Source organism: Aquila chrysaetos, chromosome 12 (assembly GCF_900496995.4).
Source record: "Aquila chrysaetos chrysaetos chromosome 12, bAquChr1.4, whole genome shotgun sequence".
In the NCBI taxonomy this organism is placed as follows: domain Eukaryota; kingdom Metazoa; phylum Chordata; class Aves; order Accipitriformes; family Accipitridae; genus Aquila; species Aquila chrysaetos.
Window position 1 is genome coordinate 9,650,457 of NC_044015.1, and position 12,431 is coordinate 9,662,887.

General features: G+C 44.3%; 1 protein-coding gene across 1 annotated transcript in view; it reads right to left on the minus strand.

Annotated features, from left to right (window-relative positions):
• XPR1 (xenotropic and polytropic retrovirus receptor 1) overlaps positions 1–11,823 on the minus strand; it is a 118,115-nt gene extending 106,292 nt beyond the window's left edge. The window contains exons 1-2 of the mRNA XM_030031856.2: positions 11,588–11,823; positions 4,059–4,110 (exon numbers count right to left, since the gene is read on the minus strand). Coding sequence (XP_029887716.1) covers positions 4,059–4,110; positions 11,588–11,656 — 121 coding nt within the window. The 5' untranslated portion in view covers positions 11,657–11,823. The remainder of the gene's footprint in view (positions 1–4,058; positions 4,111–11,587) is intronic.
• Positions 11,824–12,431: the final 608 nt, after the last annotated feature.

Sequence of the window (12,431 nt, forward strand, 5' to 3'; positions counted from 1 at the left end):
TCACACTGACCTGGCATGCTTGCATGCAGGCCTTCCTGCTGTGCCATGAGGACTCAGAAGCCGAGAATAACATCATCGCAGCATCAATTCATCCAGACTGCTCCAGTAACAGTAAGCCCCACATAGCAAACAGCTAACAAAGCAAACACACATCAAAGAATTCTCCAGAAATTCAAGCAAGTCCCATCATGCAGCCAGGAATCAAGCATCATTTGATACTTCTTCCAGTGATGTGTATGAGATTGAATTAACAGACTAAACACTAATTTTGTACAGATGTTGCTCAAGTGGAAGGATGGTGCAAGTTTCATCGGGGAAAGCCTTGTAAAAAGATGATGAGCATCTGGAGGAGTAACACTGGCATACAGAAAACTGTCGTTACAAAGTACACAGACAGGAAAAAAAAAAAGTATCTTTGATCAGATTAAAGAAATCTATGTGTACAGCTAGCAACTGCCAAAAAAGACATGCATACAATCTGGTATAACTCCATGAAACACAGGGAGCCATAGCACCTTGCAATAGTGTCAGGGGACAGCTATAAACAATTTCCTCCTATCATACAGCCTTGACACATTTTGCTTATTCACATCTACAGGGGTTTTGGTTAACAACGCAGTCTGTGTTTATTACCTGAAAATAGGAAAAAGCAGACAGATATAGGTATGATTCAATGTAGCATAATGAGAAGCGTCACCATATAACCAGATAATAAGCAGAGTAAAAATTGCACAATTTAGAGCCAAGACCCTCTTCACAGCAATACTTTGCCCACTAAAGTAGCACTAGGACCATCAGCTGCAGAACTTAAGAGTAATTCTGAAGTTAGCTGTGTTTACCCACATCCCAACCACAAACAGGAGATTCCTAAATACAAAGCCAATGAAAACTATTAACAATGGATGGTTCACCTATTACCTGTCTTGCCTATTACTTACAACATGCCCTGATTGGGTAGCACTTTTTTATTGTTGTTTTAAAGGGTTTCCAAAAATGCTTCCAGCATACTACTAAGCCATACAAAGCATTTCTGTATGTATACAAATTTTACCAACTGACATAGTAAGCAGCCTGCAGCAGAAATCTAAGAAACTCATTCACAAGTCCTGAATTACACATCCAGCCGAGCAGAGTAAGAACTAGGAATAGCCTCAGCTTTGGTATACAAAACTCCCTTTTCTTCAGAGTCCAATGTATTAACTGAAGATTAGCTTTACAATATATGTAAGGTAAATCAAAACCAACTGTGCGTGTCTACAGTGTCTGTGATCAACTAGATCAATTAGAAAATGGGTTTTATTTAGACCAGTCTAAAATGAGATTCCATTAGCCCTCATAGTGGGAAGCTGGGTTTCAGTAGCACACTCCTGTAGTTTCTGTGCTAAGCTCAAAATAATACAGAAGTATCCATCGCAAAATCCACATTAAACTGAAAATATGCAGGACAACAGCCAGGCCCTGACAATAGCTGCTACATCCTCCGCAAAGTTCAAGGAACTTGCTCCATCTCCTCTGATAGGGACTAGAGCAATGTTTTGGGCACAGTTTGTATGCAGTGACACACTAACCCTGCCCTAAGGCTTCTATGAACAAAGGCAGAAGGGCTTTAAGGAGAAAGAAGCGAGTAACAGGAATGAAGAAATACCCAGTGTTGACTCATTTCCAATACAAGCCTTTCCTAAAGCTGTAGCTCATGGAAAGACATCTGCCTTCCCTCTGTCACCTCTGCACTCCTATGGGCAACAGCAGAACAATCCACTGGCTCAGACCTGCCCGTACGAACAGCTCAGTCACTCCAGTGCAAATAGTCTGGCCCCATCCTGAGCAACACACAGTTTTCAGAGAGGAACCCAGAGACTAAAAAGCAAAACAGAGTCTAAGCAGAGAATAAGAGAGGGAAAGAACACACTGAAAACAAACTTTAAAAAAATCCAACCACCATGCACAAACTCACATTCACTTAATGAACAAAAGGTGAAAGAATTAGTATAGCTGCTCTCTACTTAAAGGTGATTCAGGCAAGACAGAGTTAAATATGAGTGGTTCAAGGTGGTTTGGATTACTTTGTTCTCTACAGTACAGAGGAAGAGACCTGATCTACAAAAGGTGAACAGAACATTGTTCTACTTATGAAAAGTGTCTTAAGTCATTACTTTCCTTTTGTTGAGGTTTTGAAAGCAAAGGAGGCAGAAGCGCAAGTTAAAATTCTTTTAACATTTAAAAGGGCATAAATATAATAGTGTACCATTTTATTCTTCACCTTCTCTTCCTTTGCCAAATACGTTTACACACAAACATCACAGCACATTACAGAACCTCAGTATACCACAAGCATTAAAAAAAAGAAATCAAAATGCTGAATTATAACACTTTGGACTTTTATGGCTAGCAACATAAAGCCCACCTTGAAATTCTATGTACCACAAGCAAAACGCAGTCACATTCAAACATTAGACTACAAAATTTTATTAGCACAGATACCATTTGCTCCCATTGCCAATAATAAACTGATGGACAGAAGAAAGAAAAATCTTGTAAATGCTCCAGTCTTCCATAAAACTAACGCTGTATTTTCAACAAAATTATTAAGTTCTCTTTAAAAGTTAATACAGATAGTCAGTTTGGCCTACACAAAACACTTCAGTTCCTCTTAGCTAGAAAACTGGTTTCATGCTGTTGGGGAGAAAGGCTTGTGCATAGGTTTTAAGCAATTTCATCACTCAAAAAAATAAAGCAAGATTTTCCTCTTTTGCGAGTATATCGCTGGCAAGTTTTCCTCAGTTTTCCAAGGATAACCCATATATTTTTAGATGATGCTATGACCATAACCTTTAAAAATCTAGTTCTAGGACCTGCACTTTAGGGAAAAGGATGATTGATTTAACAAAATTAGCAAGCTGAGTCAAGTGAGCAACTAAGTGTCAGGTTAAACCTAAAGATTATACCTGCCTGAGCTGCTTCAATGAAGTTTTCAGCTTAGATTGTGCCTCTGAAGAGTATAAGGAAAGATTGCCCCATCACACACACACACACTTAGTCTATTAACTATTGCAGGTTTTGTTTTAAAATTCTAATCAAAAAGCACGTAGAGTTAAATCCAAAAAGTTAATATTCCACATTATTTTAACTATGTCATACTTCATTTCCCAGTTCTAATCAACACAAAGTAGTTAATAAGCTAACATTAATAGTGACTGGCATTATTCATGTCAGCCAACTGCCTACACTAGAAGCAGCAGTTGTTCTTCTGCTCTATAAACATGCAAGAAAGAAGCCCAGAGCCACATTCAAAGAGTTTAGTGAAATTAACATTGCACTGCAATCAAAGTGAAAATAGCAAAGGTAAGGAGGTTAAAAAGCAGTTTGAAATCCACATGAAGGGCAAGAAAGTAGGGAGTGAAGCAAGATAAAGGCAAAAACTATTCAGCACTTCAAAGACAACAAAAGGAACAAGAAAGATAAAGAAAGTAACAGGCTCTATTGAGAAATTTTGCATAGATCATCACTTAATTAAACAAACTATTCAAAGTGCAGTGAGCTTAAAACCAAGTGCTGTACTAAAATAATCTAGAGAACTCACTGGCAATAAATGCAGGCAAACAAGAAAATATACTCGTGCACATACGAGAAGTAGCACAGCATTCAGGGAGGACACAGAACGCAAGGACGAGACTCTTCCAGTTCAAATCACCAGTAAAAAACCAGGAACCAGTGTATCTCTAGCACAATTATCTCCCGAAGTGGCTAGCTGTCACAGAAAAACAAAGGTCTATTCTCAAGTGATGAAGAAAGTACTTCCACCAGTGAATGCCCTTATAAGCAAGAGGAATCCAGCTGCTGAAGTCCCAAACTATACAAAGACATTTATTGTCCTAATGACAGAGGACAAAGAGTTCTAACAATCAAAAATAGCAAGCAGCCTGTGAAATGTCAGGCATTTGCTCATCAGTATATTAAGTTTACCAATTTAGGAGGACAGAGGACAGAAATGTAGCAGGACTATTGTGTCCAGCACCCAATGCCAAGAAAAATATAATTCTCAGTTACAATTTGCTTACCTTCTATAGAAGGGGCCTGGTCCACAGCTGCATATAACATCTCTTTCAAAGCCTGTAAGGGAGAGGGAGAGAACAAGGAATACAGTTAGTATTAAAAAAATATATATATATTGTTTTGATACACCTGTTTGAAAACAAAAGCAATTAAAGCTCTTTTATCGTCCAGACTGACACAGAAAGCTATGGTACGTGATGTCAATACTATCACATGTATTTATATTAACAAAAGAAACACGAGTTCATGTTTACTGACTGTTTTGTCTAAAGCCTGTTACCTTACTAATCTATAAAATTTATTCCAACTGTATCTTTCAACATTTTCCTTTGGAAAAGTGTTTCCTGGCTGGTAGGATGTTGAAGGTTTTACATTTAGAAAAACCCCAAACAAACAAAAACTGTTGCATGACACAGAAAGGAGTTTGTCAAGGCAAATGGAGGAAAAGCAGCCTCAGGGATTTCTTATCACAGTTATATAGGAGTACAGAACTACACATACATTCTAAAAGCTGAAGACAACATGACGAAGGAGATTAGAGAACCAGGGGTGACGGCCTCCTCTTGAGGTGGAAACTGAAGGACAACACTAACAGCAGCCAGAATTATTTAACCAGGTCTTCAGGTCCTAAAGGCACCGTGAGCTACCTCCCAGAGACCACAGAAACAAGCCACTCACCTATGCTCAGACTGCTGGTGCAAGAGATGAGCAGTGCAGGCAGCAGGACCAGGAAGCAAGGTGGTCCTACAGCTAAATATCAAGCACCCCTGGCAGTAACCCCTTCCATTACCAGAGCCAGGAGGGAGGCACCGCATCAGAAACCTCATCACTTGCAGCTCCTTTTCAGAAGACCTCTTTTCAGGTAGTTATTAAGATGCTAGTATTATTCCAGCCGTAGACTAAAGATTTGCTCTTTCTCACATCCGAAGTGCAAGGAAGAATCAAATAAACTGAATTCAGATCAATGGCTGAAAGAATAGGTTGAACCATAATTTTGGAGCTATAAGCCACCAAAGAGGGTCCATTCCTACTGCGACGTGATTTGTTTACACACACCCCACATCACTTGATAAAGACAGGCATCTTAACACACATACTGCACATGAGTGTGCTTCACATGCGGCTGCTGCAAAAACTAGATTTTATTCCCTCAGTTTTGAGCCCACAGAAGTCTAACACAGAGAAGTCATTCAGGTCTTTCGAGTTCCTGTCTGTTCTGTCTGTTTCCCAACATATCCTATACTTCTATAATCCTATACCTCTGGATTTACCAGCTTGTGTGCCCATCTGTGTGTCCCCCTGCCCCAGTCAAAACATCACAGCCTAAATAACAAATTCCCTAATATCCTCAAGGCAAAACCCACAAGCTCAGCAGCTGGAAACTCAGCACTGTTGTTACATGGTGGTTAGGATCCTGTTAAGTAAATATAAGGTCTAAAGGACATGTCTGTTTATCACAAGATATCCTAGGTGGCAGGCTACACTAGCAGCTCAGACATCTCTCAAAGGTCTAATTCCCGAGTCCACAGAGGTCTCAACAAAGGTCACTTGCATAATTGTTTTCCCAACTGAGCCACTACTGAATGATCCTTGTTCCAGCGGCACAGCTCTCCTCTACCCCTGGTGCTTTTTTAAAATTCCTCCTGAACACTGCCCACTTCAGTCCTTTTCCCCCATGACTCACTGGCCAGCAGCGCATGATCTGCCTCCATGCACCAAGTGGTCAAAAAGCCTTTCCCCTTCTTCATCCTGCTCATCATCCTTGCCTACCTGTAACTTTTTCCATGAACCACAACCACACAGCATAGGATAAACAAACCTGAAGAGACAGCAAATTGAAAGTCACTATAGTAAGAACTCCATCCCTTAACCTGCCCAGAGGTAAACTTGCAGTGTACTTCCTATCTCTGGTTTTATCAGTCACTTTTAAAAAACAAATTAGAAAGGACAACACCACTGACAGTTCTGTGCTAAACAATCTTGAAAGCTGAAAGTGTCGGTCATCCCGCAGACCTCTCTCCCCATGCAGACTGACACATTACAATCTGGCAGATTTCGCTACTGCTTACCTGACCTATATAAGTAAACCAATAACCTTAAAGTGAAAGGCTCAGTGCTCCTTCACACCTAAAGTATTTAGTCCTCTAGGTTATAGAATTTTGGAAATGATTGTTTCAAAAGGTTACCCGCCACTGTCAACATTAAATGTTTAAGAATTACTCTTTCTGCCCTCAAACTAGACAAAAAGGGTTACTTCCTTACTTTAAATTGTGCTAGTGATACACCTTGCACCCACAGCAAACTTGATAAACGTGTATCAGAGAACAACAACAAAAAAAAGGCAGAAAGAAAACACACTTAAAAATGGAGCTGTCAAACCTTAACAGTGAACAAATTCAAGGACAAAAACCTTAAAACGCTCCACCAAAACCATTGTTTTAAATGAGTAGCTTTCAAACTGCTTATGCTCTCCTAAGCTCATCCGCTAACACCCAGAAGGACAAACAGTGAAATAGCACAACAGATTTGTGTCAGGAGGTGGCAAGCCTGGGTGTGAACTGCCTATCATGAAGCAGGCTTTGACGAGCAGAATTGGCCATCTCCCAAAAACTGAAAGCCTGTTTCTGGAAGAGAGACTCCAAAGACAAGCAGGCTACCTCAGCTATCAGTTTCGTTTTCCCCACCTACTTCCGGCTGGAGGTTGTGTCTCAGAGAAATGATTTCTAAAACTCAGCAACCTGTTTCTCTTCTCCAAAGGCAAAAGTGCTTAAAACCTGAAGTCTCCTTAAAAGGGAAGTCACCTGCTCGTACTTTTTACCCATCTCTCCCATGAACTTTGCACCTGTAATAACTGTTCTGATTCTCCTCCTTCCCCAGATGCTGCAATTTCAAAAGTATTAAGCACTTTTTCTTTAAAAATACCATCAGACTTCTGCATCCAGATAAACAAATTCAGGCCAAATTAACTGAAACAAAACTACCATCTGGCAACCGTAAAACTCCACTGAATTTCCATCAACCGGACGTGTAGACGTACACTTATGTTTAGAAGTCTGAGCAGACGGACCAACGCTCTCCTCTTTCTCCTAAAAAGCACTCCAGAGATGGACACGAGAGCAAAGGAAATCTGCAGCATGGTTGGTGGATAAACAGAGGACTAGCAACCCAACAATTTCACTGCATCAAAAAATGCACATTAAATGCACTGAAGCACACTCTTAGCAAAAAAGCATCAGCTGAAATTCATCTAGGAGTTACCTTAATTTGTTCAGTACTGACTACGTGAAAAAGAGCATTCTGTTGTCTGACAGAAGAAGATGGGACTTTGTTTGGTTTCATATTTTATCTTTACACCACAGGACCTGAAGAGTAAATGAATGGTCCAAAACTTAAGGTTTTAAGACAAGAAGTCCACTGAAGCAGTGCATGCCGCAGCAGTAATTTACCTGGCTAGGAAAAGGCTACTAACTTAACAGAAGAAGATACACTGCCAGATCCCCTAAGACAAGGTGAGCAAACCTTTTCACTGCCACTGCCAGGGTCAGGGCACATCCACAGGTCACTGCCTGGCTGCACAGCCAGAACCTGTCTGCTCCGCACTGCAGACGCAGCAGCTGTGGGAGCCGAGTGCCCAGGTACGAGCGTGAGGCAGCCAGCACCCCACGGACTTGGCACACAACCCCTGAAACAGCTGCTCCCCTCTGCTGCGGTCTTTGCACAGACGAGGTAGCGGGTACAGAAACTTGAAGCGTTACTTCTAACAAACAGGAAGTTTTCAGATGACAGCCATTGAAATCAGGACCAAAGTTGTTTAAAACTTTGGCATGTTTGGCATTTAACATAATTTACAAGCATTTCCACAAATCAAGCATTTGTCAATACATTGTTTTAAACTTGATCACATCCAGGGAGCAGCCTGATAATGACACTCTGTACTTCAACAGTAAAAATGCCCCTTTACATTGGGATTATGTGCTACGTTATTGTCACTGGTCCTCACATAAAGCCCTCCCGACCATTTGCACTGATTGAGGCTTCAAGAACCATCAACTGGGAATGGAGTTTGCGTAGTAAACATGACATAAAATTTACATGCTTTCGTGCAATCTTCAGAATGGAAATTTGGAATGGAAAGTCAAATCAAGTCAATCAAGGTTTGCGTAAAGCTCCATGTTAACATTGACTCAGTCATGGCAAATGTCTTTGTGAAAGGATGAATGAAACAGAATAGCATACGTCATCATTTTTCTTCTTTTCTACAAGCCAAGTGCTCTTTCTCAAAAAGCAGACATACAGCAATGGTCACTGCAGAGCTTTTGCTAAAAGAAAATAAGACTCTAAGCCATAGCTATCAAAGTATACCTTCTTTTTGCCTGTTTAAAGAAAAATTAATGGATTTTTCTCTCTCTAAAGCTCTTACACTGACCAAGTATCTGCCCTAAGCCCAGGTAACTTCCATACTTCCTACAAGCACAGTTATAATACTTAAACAGATTATTGTTGGAAGGAAAGATCACGTTAATGGTAAGAACTTTGAGGACTGTAAATTGTTAAAGACCATCTGAAAGTGAAACTACATTTTTAGGTATTCAAAACACAACAGTCTTCTTCTTCCTGACGTTATCAGCAACAGATTACACCCTCCTCCTACTTTGACTGGCAATTTATGCGAGGCAAAGCTTCTCGCAGCCATGCTCACTGCGCATCCCATCAAACCAGAGACACATCACCTGGTGAGGATCTCGCAAAATACCTGGGTCTTACCACACTTCGGGGCTGACTGCACGAGTCACCTGCTCTCCAATGAAAATAACTACAAATATCAGAGCAGAAAAATAAGATGACTACATGTAAGCTTTATGATACAGAATGACTTCAAGAAAGCAATTTCTATACCATCTTCTAGTCCTTTCATCAGCATCATGAACTTGACATGGGAAGTCCCTGGAAACAGGAATAATCTTTTCAGAGTTAAAAACCTATACAACAAGATCATTCACTCTGAAACAGTGCTTGATTACTGTTTTAATTAAGAAGGAAAAGAGATAAACTGTCAGATGAAGAAGCATTATAATGCTATTAAATATACAAATAATTTTTAAAAATTTTACTGTGATGCATGCTGTAAGCAATATTGCACACAAGTAATGCAAGCAGCATTCAGTCTTACGTTTGGTAATCAACCGCTCGGAATTTTTTCTTGACAAAGGAGGGCTGTATGCTTTTTGCCTCAAGTATAACCAACAAGTAAACTGAGGTAGCGCTGGCCTTCTATGCACCGCACCCACACGACCACCAGTTACTGAATAATAAATGCCAGACTATTCCATTACTGTAATATGCATGAGCCGGAGGCTGACTCGCATTCAGCCAGCTGCAACAAGGGAAACAAAGAGTTTTGAAACTTATTAGTAAAAAGGAGGGTGAGGTTTTTATTTTCATTCACTCTAGGTTAAGCTATCTATCCAAGGAGGCGATTACTTTAAGTCTAGAAAGAGTAACAGCTTGAAGGAAGTTTTTACTGAAATCTACCTTTATTTTAAATTGGGATGGAGGAAAGGAGAATGATATAATAATACTGCCCTAGTTAAAACATCTGAAAATTAACCTCCTATAATGAAAACAGTGGCCAATAAGCGGCAGAGTTCTTCACACACTAATCAAGGTGTCATAGTTCACTGAGTCTCCTTTACCCTCCCCCTACATCTGTCTGGTCAGCATGCCGCCAAATCTTTCGCCCTTCTATTTCCTCCTTGCCTTCTCTTCCAACCTACCTCCAATGCTTCTCTTAGGAAAACATGCAAGTCTTCTGTTTCCAGTAAGAGAAAACAACTCTCGCACGGATAACCCATCAGAGACATGATGCAGAACTAAGCTGGTACTTTATCAAGACAATGGTTTTCCTCCTTCTCAAAGACTGATGCATTATTTGGTCATCTAGTTCTACAAAAAACTCAAGGAGATCACAATTTTGTTCTAAAGTCCAATCTGACTGCAGTTTTTATTTAAACATCCATTCCTTTGCAGTCAGGCAAAGGAAAACAAAGGAACGGTGAAAAAGGCAGATATAAACTTTTCAAATCCTTTTATAACATTATAACAAAGCAAGCTAAGATACATGTGATTTTCCTTGCAAATGCAGACAGATTAATAGAGATACTAGAAATAAATTGCTATTATAGTCCTAGAGAGAAAATACAGGCCTTCAAATGGTAACAAATGTTGTATGGTTTTGACTGACTCAATCAGTCAAGAAGTTTTGCTGATCATGGCTCTCCTATAATCAGCCTTCCGTTGTCTAGGTTTAATTACTACTTGTGGAAAAGACCGACATCACTGGCACCAATGACTTTTACTGCTAATGCTGAAATAGGAAATAGTTTCACTACAAATAACCACCTTGAGCTTCATCTAGTTAAACTGAAGTCAAGCACCACTATGATAAATGTGAAACTAAGCAATCAGTGTGACCTGTAGAAAGCTGGCATAATAAAAACTGAAAAGCTGTATTCTGCAAATAATTCATGATTAATGCAGCAGAACTTTGTGCAAACAGTGTTCCTAAATGTCCCGATTCAAGCGGTTCACCTGAAATCAAGTATGAAATGGTGAGATGCAAAGCCTCGCTAGCCTCTTAAGAAAAAAAAAAAAAAAAAAAAAAAAAAAAGGCAGGTTTACTGCCCTGTGTCGAGTCACTCAGGTAAGCGGTTAACGTTACCAAACCAGACTGTGGCCCTTCACAGGGCAACGCTTGCAGGGAGGGAAGGTTCGGCCTCCAGCTAGAAGGTGGTGGGTGCCGTGCTGCCCAGCCAGCTCGCCCGTCGGTCTCGCCCTTGGGAGCCGCAGATGGAGGCTGAGAGCCGCCTCTCAAAGTCACCCCTCCTCTGCCTGCCCGTGCAGAGAACTGGCGGTGGTGCTGAAAAATGACTGCTGCCGGGAGCAGGGCTGCGCCGAGGGCTGCGGCCGGCCCCCGGGCCGGGTCCGGAGGGGAGGATGCCCGGCAGCCGGGCACCGCACGGCCCCGCACTGCCGTCCCGCCGGCTCCGCATCTCTTCTGACCTTTGTCCCACGCCAAAAGGTTACAGGCAACAATTAATTAATTAGTCGGCCACCCAGCGCTTTTCCTCCGAGTGGTCCCAAGCTTCGGGGGGGGGGGGGGGGGGGGGCGGCAAGAGCCGTAACTTCTCCCCCCCCCAGCCCCGCGATGGATAAACACGTTGCTTTGACACCGTCCTCCCAGCCGAGAAAACCAGCGGGAAGCTGCCGGCCGCCAGACACCGCCGCCGGGCAGGGGAGCTGCCTCGCACCCCCTTCGCACGGCCCGCGGCCGGTATGCGCCGGAGGACACCCGTGCCGCCCGGGCGGCGCTTCCCGGGCACCGACCACCCTGCCCCGAGGAGACACGGGGGACCGGGGCCGGCTTCACACACGCTCCCCCCACACACACACATCCCGGCGCCGAGCCCCGCTCCCCGCCGAGCAGCACGGGAGGAGCGGAGCGGAGCGGGGCGAGGCGGCAGCGGCGCGGCCCTACCTCATACTGGATGTACTGCTTCCGCCACTCGGGGGTGATGTGCGCCGCGAGGTGCTCGGCGAACTTCATCCTGCCGCCGCCGGGCCGGGGCCGCGCTCGCTCTGCGCCCGCGGATCCGCCTCAGCGGCGCTTGGCTGCGAAGGGGCCGCCGCCGCCGCCGGTAGTGGGGGGGGGGGGGGGGCCGCCGCCACACATGGGCCCCCGCCCGCCCGCCCCTCCACTCCTCAGCCCGCCTCGGGCCTCCTCAGCGCCGCCCCGCCGCCGCCGCCGCCGCCTCCTCCGCCGCCGCCGCCATCTTCCCCGTCCCGCCGCCCCGCCGCCGCCTCCCAGCCGTCAGCCGGCCCGACAGCCAACCGGCCGCCGGCAAGGCGCCATCGCCACGGCAACCGCCGCCGCCGCCCACCGCCGCGCGGGGGGGGCGGGGCTGAGGGCGGAGGGGCGGGGCTGACGGCCGTCGGCCCCGCCCCTGCCCGCCGGGCCCGCGGGGGGGGGGGCGGTGGCGCCGGGGCTCCCCCAGCCGGGGAAGCCCCGCTTCGTTTTACTCTTTCTGCTCATTTCGGGGGGTCGGTTTGGACCCAAAAGTGTCACCTTCGTCCCTGAGGATCTCCAGCCCAGCCCCCCCATAAGCGATGGCAGCAGCCATCTGGGACAGCCCCGGTTTGAATCCTGAACTCTTTGGGGCTGGCTGGCATGGGGATGGGGATGGGGATGGGAATGGGAATGGGGATGGGGATGGGGAGAAGTGTACCAGGGAGAACGGTGTGCGTGGGAGGGAAGAGGGGAGGGGAGGGAGGGGTACCAGCCAGGGAAAAGAGAGCAAGTGAGGAAGGATGGAGATGGAGTA